Source organism: Aythya fuligula, chromosome 5 (genome assembly GCF_009819795.1).
Source record: "Aythya fuligula isolate bAytFul2 chromosome 5, bAytFul2.pri, whole genome shotgun sequence".
Taxonomy (NCBI): domain Eukaryota; kingdom Metazoa; phylum Chordata; class Aves; order Anseriformes; family Anatidae; genus Aythya; species Aythya fuligula.
Window position 1 is genome coordinate 31,516,788 of NC_045563.1, and position 17,207 is coordinate 31,533,994.

Consider the following 17,207-nt stretch of genomic DNA (forward strand, 5'->3'; position numbering starts at 1 on the left):
GGGTGAGATGCAGGAGCATCTGCTGAGGGCCAGGTTTTGGGTACGCTCGGTACCTGACCTCCCACCTTTTGGGGCTGAAACCCTTCGGCGAGATCTGCGCACGTCCTTTTCTCCTCCAGAGGCCGTGTGCTGACCTCGGAATTTTTGGGGTGCTTTTGAGCTCAGGAAGGGACTGGCACAAAGCTCTCCCAGCCCTGTCACCCCTCTCCAGGGGAGCCTGGCCTCCCCGAGGTGCCATCCCAGCAGATAATTACCAACAGCTCGGTGCTCGCCGCTGCCACACAGCCTCTGAGTCAGCAGCCAGCAGCGCGAGCTTCCCCCACCACCGGGCTGCCGAGCAGTTACAATCAGAGTCAATGCTGCAAACTCCTCCCAAGGCCACAAAAACCATCAGTGCATCTGTCCGGGAGGTTGGAATAAGGCAGGGGACCACATGTGGCATCCCAAAGAGGGGCACGGAGCAGTGGCCAGGCGGGGATATTTCCCCTGACACTGCTGCTCCCGGCAGCTTCGCTTGTGCCACGGGAGACGGTAACGGGCTGGACCTGCAGCACCTCCCTCTGCTCATCGGTGGTTTCTTGGAGCCCATCAGGCTCCAAAACATCAACGCCTCAAACAGGCAGCCCCACATCCCCGTGCTTGGCCCTGAATCCTTCTGGTCACCCAGAGCTTCCCAGCTCCCACCTCCCTGCACCCGTGTCGGTCTCCATCCTCCCGTTTCATTTCGTTTGGCACCAGCCCCAAAGCACCCCACGGTGGCCAGCACCTGCGTTATGTCCTCCCCGTCCTCCCCCAGGAATTTCCAGCAGCCTTGGGTGCTTTTGAACCTTTCCTTTGCTTTTACATTAAATTTGAGAGGGCACAGAGGGGGGTGCCAGGCTGGGGACATCCCCACAGCAGGGATGTGGGCAGACACAGAGGAGATGGATGGTGACCCCAGCATCATTAGCCCCACAGCAAAAAGGAGACTTCAAACAAAGCCTGGAGACAAACAAGACAGGAAGAAATTCATTTTTAGCAGAAGCCCACATTAAAGAGACTGAGGAGTATTTTTGTTGGGTTCTTTAATGTCTTTTTTTTTTCCTCTCCTCTTTTTAAAAGGACTCGAGCTGTTGGAAGAGGTGATGCACCCCCCCTGCTGTGCAAAATGGTGCTGGGGAGGACCAGGACCCTGCAGAGCTACAGGGATGCTCCGGCACACGCTACACCATGTCCCAGCCCAGCCAGGCACTAGGCTCCAGTTCCTCCTCCCCTCATTTGGGGTCTCACCTGCTCAGGGTACCCACACTAGGGACCCTTTAGAGGATATCCTTTATATATAGCTCCTTTAAAGGACACTTTAGAGGATAAAAGGCACCCTAAAGGAGCATCACCTGTCACGGCTCAGGATGCAGAGGGGATGCTGAGCCCCATCCCTGATAGTTTTGGGGTTTGTGCTGAGGCAGGAGCCATAAATGTGAACTCTCAGCCCCCTCCCAGACATCACAAAGGGGAAGCTAGAGGACTGTTTGGATCAATTAGGTGTAGCCCATCATTTCACTTCATTACCAAGCCTTGCAGTCGTCCCCACCCCGTTTTAAGGAGCAGCTCAGTGCTCACCCAGGGCAGAGGTGCCCAGGGCGGCTCAGAGCCGTGCTGCCACGTTTCCGAGCCACACGCCAGCTCGTTTTCCAGCCCCAAAGCCCCGAGACAGCCCCAGCCTACCCAGGACAGGGCTCGCTTGTCTGCCTGCCTCCTCCTCCTCCCCTTCCAGCAGCTCTTGGCAGGGCAGGAGCGGGTACAAAGAGCCGATTCAGGGCAGTGGGGCCGCAGTGAGGAGGGAAAGGGCTCCCTGGGGGAGGCCCAGGGGATAGCACGGAGGGGAAGACAGCGGCTCTGGGGACAGCAGCTGCCATCCGCTGCGCTCAGCCTCCCGGCGAGCACCGCTGTCCTTCCACAAGGGCGACCGAGCCTTTTCAAAGGGCTTTTTCCAATCCTCTCCCCTACCTGCACCTCTGGAGAAAGGAAAAAAAAGCCACCCAGCTTCACAAGTGTGCCAGCCTTCCAATTTAAAAAAAAAAAAAAAAAAAAAAAAAAAAAAAAAAAAAAAAGCACATCATGAACCAAGGAGATGTGCTCGGGATGCTGCACGTCAGCCCGAATTCACTCCTTCCTGCTGTCCCTAGGGGCACAGGTGAGGACGGGGCATGGGGTGTGCAGGCAGTGATGCTCACAGCTCCTCCTGGAGAAGCGTGGTGCTCCCCGCTTCATACGGAGGTGGGAATTGCTCCAGCATCCAGCAGGGCCCCAGAAGGTTCAGGGCAGCTCGGCCAGCAGCTGGGCAGCTCATGAGGTTCAGAAAGGCCAAGTGCAAGCACTTGCACCCAGCCTGTGCCAGCACAAGAGGGATGGAGTTGTCAGAGCAAGCTGGAAGACCTCCTCTATGAAAAGGGGCTGAGAGAGCTGGGCATGCTCAGCCTGGTAAAGAGATGGCTCTGGGGAGACCTCGTGGCAGCCTTTTCGTACTTAAAGGGGGCTCTTCAGAAAGATGGATAGGATGAGGGTTTAAAATTGTAGATTTAGAATGGAGGTAAGAAAGGAATCCTTCGCTCTGAGGGCAGTGAGGCGCTGAGCAGGCTGCCCCGAGGAGCTTCAGGTGCCCCGTGGCTGGATGAGCTCAAAGCTGGGTTGGACAGGGCTTTGGGCAACCTGGTCTGGTGGAAGGTGTCCTGCCCACAGCGTGGGGGTTGGACTAGCAGGTCTTTTATGCCCCTTCCAACCCCAAACATTGTGATTTATGACCTCAGCACCCTCCAAACCAGCACCGCCTCTGCTCACAGCATTTTGGGGAGTTCTCTGGGCCACCCCACACACCGAAACACACACACAGCAGCCACCATCTCACCCCGTAAAAAGCCCTGCTAGGTTTTCCTCCCTGTTTTGGCTTTGGCTAGAGCCATCGCCCTCCTCCACCAAACACCCCACACCTGTTGCAGGACCCTCCCAAAACCAGGATCCCAGCACATCTGCTGCTCCTTTGGCACCAGCAAGAGCCCTGCGCATGCGATCGCTGCTCCAGCGAGGTGGCAGCCAGGGAGCAGGACCAGCCAAGCACCCCTGCTAAGAGCTATTTTAAATGTCTACTGTATTTTTTTTGTCTGTTCTTCCCCTTTTTTCATTTTATTTTTTTTTTTCCTTTCCACCTGGCACGCAAGCATTTCCACCCCATTGACTCGGTGCGGTTTCCAGCCGGGAGAACACTGTAATGGTCTCATTATTTCAGATGAGGAATCTGTGTGTTAAATTAGGCAGAGAAGGGTAATTATCTACTTGTGGGAGATAAGGAGAAGGGGGGTATTTTTTTTATCAGGGACACGATGCCAGCATGGTTCCCAGCTAAGTCCCCAACCACGCTGCTCCAGCTCCCTGTGTGAGTGCCTGCCAGGCCAATGAACCCCATGAACCCCCAAAAAATCCCCCCCACGTGCTCAGACCCCCTCCACACACACCTCTTGGCATGGCCCACCCCTACCTTGCCCCCAACAGAGCTGCCAGGAAGACTCACATCCCGCACCTTCAGCTTCCAGAAAGCCCGTGGGCTCTGTGCCACTTGGTTTAACGAGTAATTAACCCTTCCAAGCACCTCCTGCTGGCAGACACAAGCCAGGCAGCATCCTCTGAGGCAGGCTGAGAGGTCTTGGGCACCCTTTGGTTCTCTCGGGCACAGCTCCCCAGCCACCTCTCCCACTCCAGCGACAAGTGTCCCCAAAAATCCCCAAAGGCTGTGGGGCTGGGGACACCTCTAAGCTCAGAAGATCAGGTACCGGCCGTGCCAAAAGCTGTTTTTCCCCCAGTTTTTAGGCAGCCACGTCCCCAAATGCTGGGTCTGAATCTCTGCCACGTACACCACGGTGTGGATCGAGCCCAGAGCACCGTCCTCACCCAGCACCTCCAAACCCACTTCTCCTCACACAGCCCTACGAGCGTTCCCCCTGCTGCAATCCCCAGGCTCTTTTTCCCCACCTTTCTCCCCCAAAACGAGGATCCCACTGGCAGCTCGTCTTTTCAGCTGCAGCACGACTGCAGGGCTTTCTGCCAGGAGCCAGGGCACAGCGATGAATCTCGCTGCTACAGCACACAGCATCCCCTCGCCCCCCGAGCACCGTAACAGGCCAGCAGGGATGTGGGGCACGTACAGGAGGCAGCAGGGGAGAGCAGGAGCAGGCACCTACCAGGTTCAGCACCCTAAAACACAGCCAGGGAACGTGCTTTTGCTCTGAGCATCCTCCTCAGAGAAAAGGAAAACCTCACCCAGAGGGACTACAACAGACAGACAGCCGGGCTTGCCATCCCGCACCATCTGCCAGTCCCGAAAGAGGACTTTTTCTGCCCTAAAAGATATCGGGCAGCCTCTTTGGGGTTAGACTTCTGTAATTTGGGGGTTTCCCGATGAGCCTGATCCTGCAGCGGAAAAAAGAAAACAAGCAGCGCTCCCCGCAAGTGCTCCTCAGAGATGATGCCCAAGCAAATCTCATTTCCTGCTCCTCTTATTGGCGTTATCCCGATTGCACCGGTGGGGCTTGAAAATCTGCAGGATCATGCTGCTCCTGCAGTCGGAAACTTTGGGTTTAGCAGCTGAGAGACTTCACCAGCCTCAACCTGCTCAGAAAAGTCATTTCTCCCCTCTAAGAGCACCAACTCCTTATTCCTTTCCCATGATTTTAGGGCACAAAGCATTTTAAAAAATAATAAGATGGGAGACAGGTTCTTCCTGCAAGCCCATCGGAAACGTTTCAAACTCAAGTTTTGGCCCACCTAGCAAATATTTCATGCAGTTTCATACCAGAAAAACAGCCCAACAAGGTGTGCAAGGCAGAAAACCGGGGGTCCATCAACGTGAAGCCCCTCACCCGGCCGCTCCCCTGGGGCTAAGCTTTTGGGGGAGCACAGCACCGGGCCCTCGGGGCTGGCCGTGCTGCAGCCTCCCACATCCTTTCCCAGGTGGAAAAGGGGTTTGGGGATTTCTGGGGGGGTCCCCATGGAGGGGATGAGGATGCTCCAGGGACAGGGACCTGCACCAGCGCCTGGGTGCCCCCGGGTTTACGGCCGACTTTCTTTTGTTAGCACGGAGAAGAAGCAAATGGCTGGGAAAAGAGGTGGGAAACCCTCAAGGAAAGAAAATAATGGAGCAATAAATTTAAAAAATAAATAATAATAATAATAATAGAAATAATAATAATGAAAATAATAGAAAAAATAATAATAATAAAATGAAATTAATAAATAATAATAGTAAAAGCCCCGAGGGATTCTTGGCTCCTTCTCGGCTCCCTCCCGAGGGTGTGGGGCTACGGATGGAGGTGACACCGCCTGTAGGGGAAATGTGGGATGGATGGGGCAAGCGGGGAGACACCGGGAGGGGGATCAACGCCCACCGGGGGGTCCCGGTGATCCCAAGGGAGGGGTCCCGGGGGATGGGGATGGGGGGGGGGGGGGGGGTTACCTCTGCCGTAGGCGAAGGGGATGCGGAGGGCGCGCCCCTGGCGCACCAGGCTGATGTGGAGGTAGGTGAACCAGACGGCGAAGGTGAGCAGCGCCAGCAGCAGCAGCAGCTTCAGCTGCTTGCGGATCTTCTTCACCGGGAGCCGCGGCATCACCGCCCGCCGCCGCCCCTCCTCCTCCTCCTCCTCCTCCTACCGGTGTCTCTCCCCCTGCCAGCCGCCCACCGCGCCCCCAGCCCCCCGCCGCCGCCTAACCCCGGCCCCTCGGGCCCCCGGCAGCCGCTAGGGGCCGGCAGCGGGGCAGGGGGGGCGGCGGCGGGGCTCGGCAGCCCCCGGCCCCCCGGAGCATCGCCGCCGCCCCGTGGCGCCGGGACCGGCGGGCGGGGGATGAATGGGGCGGCCGTGGGAACGCGGGGAGGGGGCGCCACCGATGAGCGACGGCGCCGCCGGCCAATCGCAGCCCGCGCCGCCCGCGGCTCGCCCAATGGGAGAGGAGAGGGGGCGGGTTTGGGGGGCCCGGGGAGAGGCCACGGGGGGACGCGGGGGGGGCGGCTCGGCCCTGCCCGGCCCTGGGGGGAGGGGAGGGGTGGGGAGGGGGAGGATGGGGAGGGGGCACGGAGCCGAGGGGAGGGGGGCTCGGGATGGGGGCTGCGGCTGCACGGACCCCCGGGGGTCGCGGATTTCCCCCCCCGCCGTGGGGTGGTACGGCCTGCAGGCTGCGGGGGGAGGGGGGAGCATGGGGGTGGGGGAGGAATAGGGGGGAGCCGGGACGCAGGCACCAGCACCAGCCCCATCCCATCCCATCCCCATTCCATCTGCCCCCATCCCCATCCCTATCCCCATCCCCATCCCATTCCATCTCTGTCCCCGTCCCCATCCCCATCCCTGTCCCATCCTCATCCCATCCCCAACTCCATCCTCATTCCCATCCCATCCCTATCCCCATTCCATCCCCATCCCCATCCCATTCCATCTCTGTCCCCATACCATCCCCATCCCTGTCCCCATCCCTGTCCCATCCTCATCCTCGTCCCCATCTCCATCCTCATCCCCATCCCCGTGCTCGTCCCGTCCCCATCCCCATCCCATCCCCAACTCCATCCCCATCCCATCTTATCTCTGTTCCTGTCCCCATCCCATCCCGTCCCCATCCCATCCCCATCCCATCCCCATCCCCATCCCCATCCCAATCCTTGTCCCAGTCCCAGCCCCGCGCGGTCCCACTGCCACCTACCGGCAGCTCCTGCAGGCTCGGCCCCCCCGTGTCACCAAAACCTCTCCCACCGGAGTTTCCCCAGTCCAAACTCTGCCAAAATATAACGATGGAGCTCATAGTGCCCGTGGTGACGATGGCCATCACACCTGGCACCAGAGGAGCCGGGCCCAAGTCACTTCACCGCTGCAGAGGCAGAATTTTGGGTGCAGGATGTTGTTTTTTTTATTTTATTTTATTTTTTTCTTCCTTTCTGTTTGGAGCTTGGAGCGGCAGCTCCTCCTCCATGGAGCATGGGGCTGGGAATGAAATGGGGGGAGAAAGCACGGTGATAAGAAAAAAAAAAATAAAAATCCTAACATCCGCAGCTGGGGAAACTAGAGGGCACCCGCGCTCCAGGCTGCGTTTTCCCGCTCAGCTGGCGAGCAGATTTGGAAGGTTAATTGGCTCGTAATTAAACCTATTAGGCAACCATGCGGTACGTGACATGGGGAGCTCGGCTGGCCTGACTGTCCCAATGGCCACAGCAGACGCGTGTCCCTCCAGACATTAAGGAAAGTCGGGTTTTTGTCCCCAGTAAGCGGCACCCTCTGGCCTCCCCCTTTTCCCCAGGGGCCAAAGCAGAGCTTGGATCCTGGCCAAGATCTCGGCCCTCCAAAGGGCTGCGTGGCACAAGGTGACAGCAGGGACAGGTTTTGGGGATCAAAACCCAGTGCCTGCCTTCTGAAACACCCACTGAGAGCGGGGAGGGACGGGGGTCCCAGCACCACGCGGCAAGGACATGGTTTAGGATTTCTCCCTCAAGCATCCAGGCTCAATACCAGGGACAAATCACACAGTGCCACACAGTGGGGCCATTATTTTGGGGTTTCATCAGGGGGTCGCAGAGCGGGAACATTATTTGGGGGTTCTTCCCCAAGCAGCCAGGCTCCACACCAAGGTGAAGGCTTCCAGCGCCACATGGAGGAGATGTGGTTTAGGGTTTAGTCATCAGGTGCCCGGGTTCAACCCCAGGGGTCGCGGTGCCACATGGTGGGTACGTTATTTAGGGTTTCTGCATGGAATCGTACACTGGTTCGGGCTGGAAAAGTCCTCCTAAATCACCTGGCCCGACCCATAACCTTGCACTGAAGTCCGCCGCCAACCCACGCTATGGGGTGCTACATCTCCACGTTTCTCCAGCGATGGCGACACCGCCACTTCCCTGTCCCAATGCCTCACACCCCTTTCCGTGACGAAATTTCTCCTAAAATCCAGCCTAAACCTCCCCTGGCACAATTTCAAGGCGTTTTCCCTCATTTGGCGAACAGGAAAAGCGCCTCCCCTCGCCACGACTCCCTTTAAGCTAATTACAAAGCACGGCATTACGCTAATTATTTAGCGCAATGAAGCCCCCCTAAGCCTTCTCCCAGCCCAACCACCCATCCAGCAGCCGGCATCACCCCCATCTCCTCCTGCTGCCAAAATTAATACACAAATAATTAAACAGACACTTTAACGACCCCAGCCAAGTCCTGGCGCTTGGGGACGACGCGGGGCGCAGCGCCGGGGCCAGGACATAGGAAGAGGGCGGGCAGGGCTTTTCCCCTCCCCAAACCCCAGCCCCAGCCCCAGCGGCTGGGAAACGAAACCTCGAAACCTGCGGTCTCTGAGCGCCCCCCCCTGCCCGCAGCGCCGCCCCCGCCGCCCGCCCCCGAGCCCCGAGCAAGCGGGGATGGAGCGGACCCGAGCTCCGGGACTCGCTCTGCCACCCTACGAGCCTCTGGTGGAGGGTTTGGACATGGAGAACATGTCCCGAAGCGTCGTGGTGCCCGTGGAGCCCACCCCGGTGCAGGCCCCCCCCCGCGACCACCTGGCTTGGTCGCTGTGCTCCACGCTGTACAGCAATGTCTGCTGCCTCGGCTTCCTGGCGCTCGTCTTCTCCGTCAAGGTTTGGGGAAAAAGGGGAACGGGGACGGGGATGGGGTGAGGAGGGGGTCGGGGGTAGTGTTGGCATCCAGGGGGCGGTGGGGTAGCGGCCGCACAAGGTGGGGGGGGTGGAGCCGGGGAGCCCCAAAAGCCCGGCTCTAGGATGCGCCGTGGACCCCACAGAGTCCCTTGGAGCCCCCCAAAATCGCCAAGCCTGGGGTTGCCTTGTGGAGCACCAAAAGCCCCGGCCGTGGGTTAATGGGTGGACCCCGCAGAGCCCCTGACCCTAGGGAGACCCGCGGACCTCCCCAAATCCCCCATCCTGGAGGTGACCCCGCAGGGAGCTCCGCAGACCCTCCGGAGCCCCAAGCCCAGGATGCTCCATGGGTTGCCCAGAGCCCCCATCCGCAGCCCCCTCTCCCCAGCCCTGACCCCACTGACTCCGGCTTTGGTCTCCCCAGTCCAGGGATCGCAAAGTCCTCGGCGACTACAGCGGGGCGCTCAGCTACGGCTCCACCGCCAAGTACCTGAACATCACGGCCCTGCTGCTCAACATCTTCTTGATCATCCTCATCATCGCCCTGATCGCGAGCGGCACCATCACCTTCGTCAACCTGCTCAACCACCAGCAGCAGCGGCAGGGTGACCACCGCTTCTTCGGCCCCACATAGCCCCTTCCCCGGCACCGGGGGCAGAACTCGGCCCGCTGCAGCCCCCGCCGCCCCTCGGAGCAGGGCTGAGACCCCCGTGCAGCCCGTCCAGCACTTGCTGGGGTCTTGCCCTGCTTCCCTTGCTGCTCCAAGTCCCTCTGACCACCGCTCAAAGCGCCTCGTGACACCTCTCCTCCGGCGGGAGCCGAGCCCCCAGAAGCTGCCTTTGGGAAGGGGACGCGCACGCTTTGCCACTTGCTTTGCTCTGGCTTTTTTTTATATATAGCCCCAAGTACCTTCTTGTCAGAAGTGTTTTTAATAAAGGTTTCTTTCACTTTTGCCCACGGCTCATCCTTTCTTTTTTTCTTTTTTCCTTTTTTTTTTTTTTTTTTTTTTTTGGTGGGGGGAGTCCCCTAGCCCAGCTTTTTGGGACGGGAAATGGTGGCTGTCCTGGTGAAGCACTGCCATGGGACAACTGTCCCCTCTGTCACCCTCAGTGCACGCAGCATTGCAAGGATGCTCCGAAATGCACAGACTGGTGAACCCAGCTCAGTGCATTGGGATAGGATGGACCATGGCAAGGATGAGGGCAGGAGGGAAGAGTGTCCCCGTCCCTGGGGTGCCACCACCATCACCCCTACCCCTAGAGATGCAGGCAGGCTTCATCGGGGGGCAGGGAGGTGCAAAAAGGGTTTTGGCCCAGCTCGGGGCAGTGGGGGACGGGAGAGGCTTCCAGGAGGAAGGGGGAGCCATGGGTGGGATGGCCCCATCCCAAATCACCGCGATGGGGAAGCACCACCAGGTGACAGAGGCACGGGGTGTTTTGGAGGACAAGTGAGATGGCAACACCTCTCCCCTCCTCTCCAAAACTTCTCAGCCTTGCCCCATCCTGCCAGCCCCCCTCCCTCAGCCCAGCCGAAGGGTGATGTAAAAAAAAAAAATCACGCCCGTGGCTTTCATGGCTTCAGTCGTGTCCAAATTGACCCAGGCAAGGCCCCGACCACCCGAACAAAAGTCCCGGACAAAGCCGATCTGGCAGAGGTTCAGGTATGTGCTTGGCCTGCCTTTCCTGCTCCCCAGCTCGCTGGAAGCCTTCGCTCTGCTCCCCAGGGCTGGGGCCCCGCCAAGCTGAGAGAAAGCCTTTGCTTTTTTTTTTGTTTCCTCCAGAACAACTCCTGCCAAGAAGCTCTGCTCATGAGCAAGCCATCCGAAATCCTTCCCGCAATACACAACAGTTATTTGTTGCAGGATCCCTGGCAGCATCGGCCGGGTGAATCATTTATTCCTCCTCTCATTCCTGTAAAAGCAAACAGACACGTGCTGCCGGCTGGGAGCAGTGCTCTCGGCCACCTTCCCAAGCAGCCAGCAGGCAATGCATGTCCACAAGCAAGATTTGGGACTCCGTGTTCCTGTCCAGCTGCTGGGGTCAAGGAGCCTTGCAAAGGGCAATGAAATCCCTGCTCGTAAACGTTGTCCAGACCTCTCCAGGTCTCAGCAGCGCTGCCTCCTTCTAGTGTTGGCAGCAGCCTGGTCCCGTTATACAAGGTCTTGGCGGGGTGCGGGTGGGCTGGGCTGAGTCCCACCCTCTGCTGCGTGTTCCTCCCCCTCCTCAGCAGCAGGACCCAGCTGAAATCCCCCCCCCCCCCCCCAAAATCAGGGTGTTTTTCACACATGCCACCTCTCCATCTGACAGTCTCCCCAGGCAGCTGACACATGCAAAAACCTGGGGGCAATTCCTAAAGACAGCCTGCAGCCAAAAGTGGACTTCAGTTCTCCGGTCTGACATCCCCGTGGGGAGTGGGACAGACTCAGCGAGTGCATCCCCAGCCCCAAAACCTCTTCCCTGAGCGTGACCGTGCTTTTCCGTGCGTGGCACAGCTCTGGGAGGCACAGCTCCCTTGGGCCAGATCCCTGCAGGCAATGGGAGGGGGGGGTCTTTGGAAGCAAAGCCCTTATTCTTGGGGTGCACAGGGGCAGGGCAGGGGTGTTCCCGCGACATGAACAGTCCGTTTGTGCCCTTGCAGCAATCGCTGCGGGCCGTTGGCAGGCAGCCACCGGGCCACTGAACTCCCTGCCCTGCTGCCAGCAGCGAGCCCAGAGCGAGCAATGGACTCGGTGAAACCCAGCGCCCCGTGCTCAGCCCGGCTGAGAAACCCTCCGACAGACCTGAAAAAAAATAAAAGTCTCATTCTTGCTTTGCAGAGACTTTTTCTCCCTTCATGCAAAAAGCCAATCCTGGTATTTCGCTTTCTCATCCCGTCCCTCTGGTGCATGGTGCCCTATAGCATCCCCCTAGCCCCATGCAGCCCCCTTCTCACTCCAGCATCCCCCTGGGGCTAGTGGGGACTGTGGCCCCCACCCAGCAGCAGCAGGGGCTGGACTTTGTCTCTTCCTTGTGCCTTCTTGTCCCCGTCATTTGCTCAGGTGCAAGAGCAAACTGAGGGCAATGCAGGCGACAGCGGGCAGGTGGCAATTTCAGGATGTTCGCGCTGAGCTCATTTAGATAAGACCACAACCATAAAGCCACGCTCAGGGAGGATTTTTAGAAACCTCAGCGGAGACGTGGGGTCTTTTGGGACAAGCCAGATGCTCATGACCCTCGCAGCTGCCAGCGCTGTCTGATTTTGCCACCAGCACCTTCACCCTTGGCTTGGGTGAGGCAGAGCAGTGCATTGTGCCCCGTGGAGGGACACCTGCAGCTTTTTTGGCAGAGCTGCAGGTCAGGTTTTTGGGTCTTCAGCGCAAACCCAGCCCCAAATCCCCGCCGAGCCCTCTCCCTCCTCCAGCTACAATTCCCCTCCCCGCCAGCCTCTCCACTTAATTGTCACTACGCCCAACTGAACCTCGTTACCTTCAAAGAGCAGCGCCCTGACAATGGGAAAATAGCTTCAGGAACAGGGAAAGAAATACATTTTTAAAAAATCTTTCTGTTCCTAAGGTTTTGAGATAAGCAACTTTGGGGGCCAGGGCTTGGATTTGCACCAAAGCATTCAGGTTTCCACAAAAGCCATGTGACAGCAAGCACAAGTGGCTAATGCCCTTGATGTAGCCCAGACATGAAACCTCCCAATCTTCAATTTTTCCTGAGTAGGAAAACCCCATTTCTCACAAAAAAAAAAAAAAAAAAAAAAAAAAAAAAAAAAAAAAGTTGTTTCAGTTTCGTTTTCTCTGCCTCTAACTCATTTCCCCGGGAAACGTGAATTGAATCTGCAGGCTGTTGATGTTTCTGAAACACACACAATGCGTTTGCTCTGTGCATTGGTATTTTTTTAATTCAGGTAATTTTTAACTCCTTGCTGCTTTTCTGAACCTTTTTTTTTTTTTTTTTTTTTTAATTCCCCTAATCATTTCAGCAGCTGCAAGACACTACAAAGGAAAGAAATAAATTTATAAATTAAAAAAAAAGAAAAAGAAAAAGAAAAAGAAAAAGAGTAAAGAAAAGAAAACCCTTCAAACCCAAAGTGCAAAGCCAGTAGCTTTATTCCCCGCAGATGGGGATCGAGTCCACAAATCCTCCTGGGGACAAGCAGCACACCCTATGCCCCCTTCCAGCCACCTTGCCCCGTGCCATCGAGAAGCCACCCTTTGCACTCCAGCCTCACCGAATTGCCATACCCTTGCTGACACCGTGCAAACGCCTCGACACGAGCTGGCTCCCAAATGCTGGCACTGCTGGGGATGAGATGCAAAAGCTGAAGCAGCTCCGGAGTGGTGTTTTGCAGCCTGTCCCCCCCACAGCTTCAGGATAAGGGCTGTATGGGGTGCTCGTGGTGGCCCCCATCTGTCCCTACTGCCCTTCGTGTCCGTGCTGGGACAGAACAGCAGCTGGCACAGCCCTGCCCTGCACTCCCCAGGGCACGTATAAAGAAGCATAAAGCAACAAGGACAAGGAGATGAGGCTTTGCCACATCACCCAGCCTGTGGACTTCCCTTTGGCCCATCTCCCCATCCTCCCCACAGATCGTGTCTGGCTCCTTGCCGCTCCCCTGTCCCGATCCCAGTGACCCCAAGGCAGCCGGCTAATCTCCAGCTGGGATACGGGGCTGGTTGCCCCCGCCCCAGTGCGGGGCGGGGTGACCCCACCCTGACAAACCCTTCCACTCACCCATAACTGGGCAAGCCCAAGCACCGGTGCTCCAGCTCTTCGCTGCTGCCAGGCTGCCATGGAGAACTACCCGCAGTCCTTCAGCATCAACATGCAACCCTATGGCAGGAACGGGGGAGCCAGCACCCCCAACCCCCCGTCCACCTCCTTTGGCCAGGCCACCTCTTTTGGCCAGGCCACCTCTTTCGGCCAGACGGAGCCCACACCCGTTTCTACCCCGCCACCCAAGGACTTTGTGCTGTGGTCTTTCTTCAACGCCATGTACTGCAACCCCTTCTGCCTGGGCTTCCTCGCTCTTGTCTTCTCCATCAAGGTGAGGGAAAAGTCAGCCTAGTCCCGGCAACCCCCCGCCCAGCCTGGGAGCCCTGGCTGCCACCTGCCCCCACGCTGGGGCTCCCCAACCCCATCCCACCCTACCTTTTCCCATCCCATTTTGTCCCATCCCATCCCATTTTGTCCCATCCCACTCCAGCTTGCCCCAAACCCCATTATCACCACTCTCCCTTCCCTGCCTGTCTGATGTCTCCCCCCTCCACCCTGCCACATCCAGCCCTGCCCCACACCCAACCTCCCCTGGAAAGCCACCTTTGGAGGGCCACTTGTCACCTCTCAGCGCTTCACCGTCCCCAAGGGCCACAGGGAGAGGGGGACCCAGGCACCATGTTGCTCTCGGCTCTTCTCCACTGCCCCCGAGCACCCCAAATCAGCCGATGGTGTCACAAAGCCATGGAGCTGGCTCCCTGCTCCCCCCACCCCACCCCGAGAGCCTCATGCAGCGCTCACCAATGCGCCACGACACTTTTGCCCTACCTGCGATAAGCAGCAGCTGCTCCCCAAGCACCTTCCCTTTATTGCCTTTAAGGCTAATCGTTCGTAATGAGCACACAGGGAGGGGAGGGCAGGGCAGCATTCACCGGCGCCCCGGGAAGCACACTGGGACCCCCCCCTCCTTCTCCCCCATCTCTCCTCCACTGCCAATGCCGCGGCTCTGCAGGACCGGGCAGCACATGGCCAAGTGTAATGGCTTTTAATAAGCCATTAAGAAATGGCTTTTAGGCTGCCGGGAGCTCTGCTTCCAATCCGGGGGGAGGGGGGTCTGGCGCCTCGTGGATGCCGCTGCCAGGTTTCGGCAAGAGCGGCCGCGTTGCGGTGGTGGAGCTGGGCGGGTGTCTGAGGCTCCCTCGCTCCTCTCCCTCTGCAGGCCCGAGATAGGACAGTGGCGAAGGACCTCATGGCCGCCAACAGCTACGGGAGGACAGCCAGGAGCCTCAACATCGCGGCGTTATGCCTGGGTATCGTGGGCACCATCATCGTCATAGTCGTTGTGGCACTGCTCTACAGACCAGTATACCCCTGACCTGGCCCACTGAGGAGAGGCAGCACCACGGCTTTGCTCTCCCTTACCCCCCCCCCGGCCCCAAACCCCATCACCCTTCCAACCCCCTCCCTCCAGCTGAGGGGGTGCGCCCGCCGTGGTGACCCCGCTGGGAGTGAGCCTCTGGGGTGAGCTCAAGATCAATAAAGCTTTCCTCACTCCCTTTTGGCTTGGAAATGTCATGGTTTTGGGTTTCGGGAGGCATTATCCACCCTAAGCATCCCCACCTCAGGGGGCTGTGGCTACCCCATAACTCAGACGAGAAGGGAACGGGGCCAAGCAGCAGCAGAAGGTCTTGGAGAGCACATCAGTGCTGTTAAATATTTCCCCCTTCCTGGGTTTATGGGGGTGTTTAGCACCCCCAGAGCCCCCTCCCAGACCAGTTAACCACCCCAGGTGGAGATCACAGTGGGGAGGGGGACCACCAAGCTTTACAGCCCTGCTGCTGAACCCAGGGGGAGCTGGGGAGGGGCTCCCACTTGTCCCTCCCCCCCCTCCAATCAGTCCCTCGGCAACTTTTAATCCCCCCCAACCCCTCCGAGCAGCAGCTTTGCCTTTTTCTGCCCTTGTAGCCCCCCCTAAAGCCTGCCCACACGCCGGCTGCCAGCCATGTCCACGGCTGCCCGTCCCTGAGAGGGGTCAGTGTCCTCGCACCCGGGGGGGGGAACATGGGGGGGGTAAAAGGACGGACACCAACCAGGCTGAGCCTGGAGGCCGGGAAGGGGGCTCGGCTGCTCCGCCTGCGCTCTGGGGCCTCGGGGCCGGATTTAGGGGCGGTGTGGGGCCGCTGCGGGGTTGGGTTCCGTTTCAGTTCCCCTACACGCTTCCCAACCCTCCCGTCCCCGCTCGGCGCCCCTGCCCCGTCATGAAGCCCCAGCGGGAGGAGGTGAGCATCCCGCTGTACCCCCCCAGCCGGGGGCAGCCCCCCACCACCGGCCCCAACGAGCAGCCCCGAGACTTCTTTCTCTGGTCCCTCTTCAACGTCCTGATGGGTTACGAGCTCGCCTACCTCGGCTGCCTCTGCTTCCCCGCGCTCATCTTCTCCATCAAGGTGAGACCCCCCCCCCACCAAATCCCCCTCATCCCCCGACCTGGTGTCACTTTGCCCACCCACCCCAGGACCCCTGCCCACCCCGTGTCCCATTGTGTTGTCATCATGCCCCCCTATTCCAAGCCACCTCCTCCTAGGGTCTCCAGAGCCGATCTGTCCGGACCCCCGCCCCCAACCCAGGACCCCCAAATCCCCCCAACCCAGGACCCCCCGATCCACCCCCTTTGGCCCACCCCAGGACCCCCCACTACTTCAACCTCCTCCAATCTGGTCTCCGCCTGACCCAGCCTGACAAAACATATCCCTCTCCCCCCCCATCCCCAACCCCCCAATGAAGTGCCCCCCACATTCGTTGCTGCCCAATCTGATCCCCCCCAACCCACCCACACAGCTTGGGACCCCCCCACAACCCAGAACCTCCCCTCCATGACCTGACCACCCCCCAGCCCAGAACCAGTGCCCCCCAACCCAGCCCGATTTTTCCCTGACACCCCCTCAGTTTATCACCCCCAAACCTTCCTACCTTGCTGCCCGTACCCCAAAATCCAGGACTGTGTGTGGAGGGGGGGTACATGGGCAACTTCACACCCTGCCCCCCAAGGGAAGGCATCCATGAGGTCCCAGCTCCCTTTTGACAACTTCCCCAGGTGGGGAGGGGTCCCCAGATTTTTCTTCCCTCCCCCCCCCCAGCCTCCACTTGTTCCCACAGGCCCGCGACTGCAAGATGCTGGGGGACGTGGAGGGTGCCAGGAAGCACAGCACCCGGGCCAAGGTGTTGAACATCATCTGCTCCCTGCTGATGGTCGTCACCGTGATCGTTGCCATCACTGTCTTCGTGGCCGTCATCACCTGACCACTGCTGGCCACATCCCCTCAACCAATGGACCGACCCGCCACCCTCCCACTGCCCCCCTACCCCCCAAAAAAATATGTACCTTCGTGTCTCTGCTTTGGTTGGAGGGGGTGGTGAGGAAGGCAGAGCCCTGTCCCCTTGCTGTGCCGGGTGGCCGGCATGGCTGGTGGTTGGAAGGGGATGGGTGGGCCAGGGTGGGATGGGGAAGGGGCAGCCCCCTTCCTCCTCTGCTTGTGCTCCTCGTCAGGGAGCTGCTGGGTTCCCTGGGCTGCGTCGGTGTTTGTTGAAGCTGCAATGCTCATGTAGATCGCTGCTGCCACAAATAAAGCTCCTGCTTGCCAAGCCCCTTGCCTGTTGCCTTATTCACAGCAGGGAAGGACAAGAGAGGGTCCTTCAGCATCTTGGTGGCAGCCTCCTCATCCTCATCCTCCTCCATCCCCACCGCCTTGCAGGGCGCTGCCAGCCCCCACCTCTTCCCCCAGCTGAGGACATGAGTTTTTTCCTAAAGATTTAGGCACAGCAGAAGAAGGAAATGGGGAAAAAAAAAGTGTTTTCTGGCTGTAAACAGACAT

The 17,207-nt window shown here is 58.9% G+C and overlaps 4 protein-coding genes across 5 annotated transcripts in view; 3 read left to right on the forward strand and 1 right to left on the reverse strand.

The window, feature by feature from the left end:
• Positions 1–14,303, reverse strand: part of B4GALNT4 (beta-1,4-N-acetyl-galactosaminyltransferase 4) — a 33,143-nt gene extending 18,840 nt beyond the window's left edge. The window contains exon 1 of one of the 2 annotated variants that reach the window (XM_032187774.1): positions 14,167–14,303. In XM_032187774.1, coding sequence (XP_032043665.1) covers positions 14,167–14,266 — 100 coding nt within the window. In that variant the 5' untranslated portion in view covers positions 14,267–14,303. Of the gene's footprint in view, positions 1–5,482; positions 5,683–14,166 lie in introns of those variants that run through there. The other variant, XM_032187773.1, reaches the window with a different exon arrangement.
• LOC116489414 (dispanin subfamily A member 2b-like) lies at positions 8,003–9,598 on the forward strand. The gene is made up of 2 exons (XM_032187775.1): positions 8,003–8,623; positions 9,063–9,598. The coding sequence occupies exons 1-2, from the start codon at positions 8,408–8,410 to the stop codon at positions 9,270–9,272; spliced, it is 426 nt and encodes a 141-aa protein (XP_032043666.1). The 5' UTR covers positions 8,003–8,407; the 3' UTR covers positions 9,273–9,598.
• On the forward strand, positions 13,358–15,361 carry LOC116489415 (dispanin subfamily A member 2b-like). Its single transcript, XM_032187776.1, has 2 exons — positions 13,358–13,669; positions 14,558–15,361. The coding sequence occupies exons 1-2, from the start codon at positions 13,415–13,417 to the stop codon at positions 14,711–14,713; spliced, it is 411 nt and encodes a 136-aa protein (XP_032043667.1). The 5' UTR covers positions 13,358–13,414; the 3' UTR covers positions 14,714–15,361.
• Positions 15,362–15,438: 77 nt separating this feature from the next.
• Positions 15,439–16,980, forward strand: LOC116489416 (dispanin subfamily A member 2b-like). The gene is made up of 2 exons (XM_032187778.1): positions 15,439–15,782; positions 16,492–16,980. The coding sequence occupies exons 1-2, from the start codon at positions 15,597–15,599 to the stop codon at positions 16,633–16,635; spliced, it is 330 nt and encodes a 109-aa protein (XP_032043669.1). The 5' UTR covers positions 15,439–15,596; the 3' UTR covers positions 16,636–16,980.
• The last annotated feature ends 227 nt before the right edge of the window (positions 16,981–17,207 follow it).

What these genes read in the sequence shown, in the direction of transcription:
- LOC116489414 (XM_032187775.1), top strand. Translation starts at nt 8,408, where the DNA reads ATGGAGCGGACCCGAGCTCCGGGACTCGCTCTGCCACCCTACGAGCCT. An exon ending in CGCTCGTCTTCTCCGTCAAG is followed by an intron (nt 8,624 to 9,062) that starts GTTTGGGGAAAA and finishes TGGTCTCCCCAG; the next exon opens with TCCAGGGATCGCAAAGTCCT.
- LOC116489415 (XM_032187776.1), top strand. Translation starts at nt 13,415, where the DNA reads ATGGAGAACTACCCGCAGTCCTTCAGCATCAACATGCAACCCTATGGC. An exon ending in CTCTTGTCTTCTCCATCAAG is followed by an intron (nt 13,670 to 14,557) that starts GTGAGGGAAAAG and finishes CTCCCTCTGCAG; the next exon opens with GCCCGAGATAGGACAGTGGC.
- LOC116489416 (XM_032187778.1), top strand. Translation starts at nt 15,597, where the DNA reads ATGAAGCCCCAGCGGGAGGAGGTGAGCATCCCGCTGTACCCCCCCAGC. An exon ending in CGCTCATCTTCTCCATCAAG is followed by an intron (nt 15,783 to 16,491) that starts GTGAGACCCCCC and finishes TTGTTCCCACAG; the next exon opens with GCCCGCGACTGCAAGATGCT.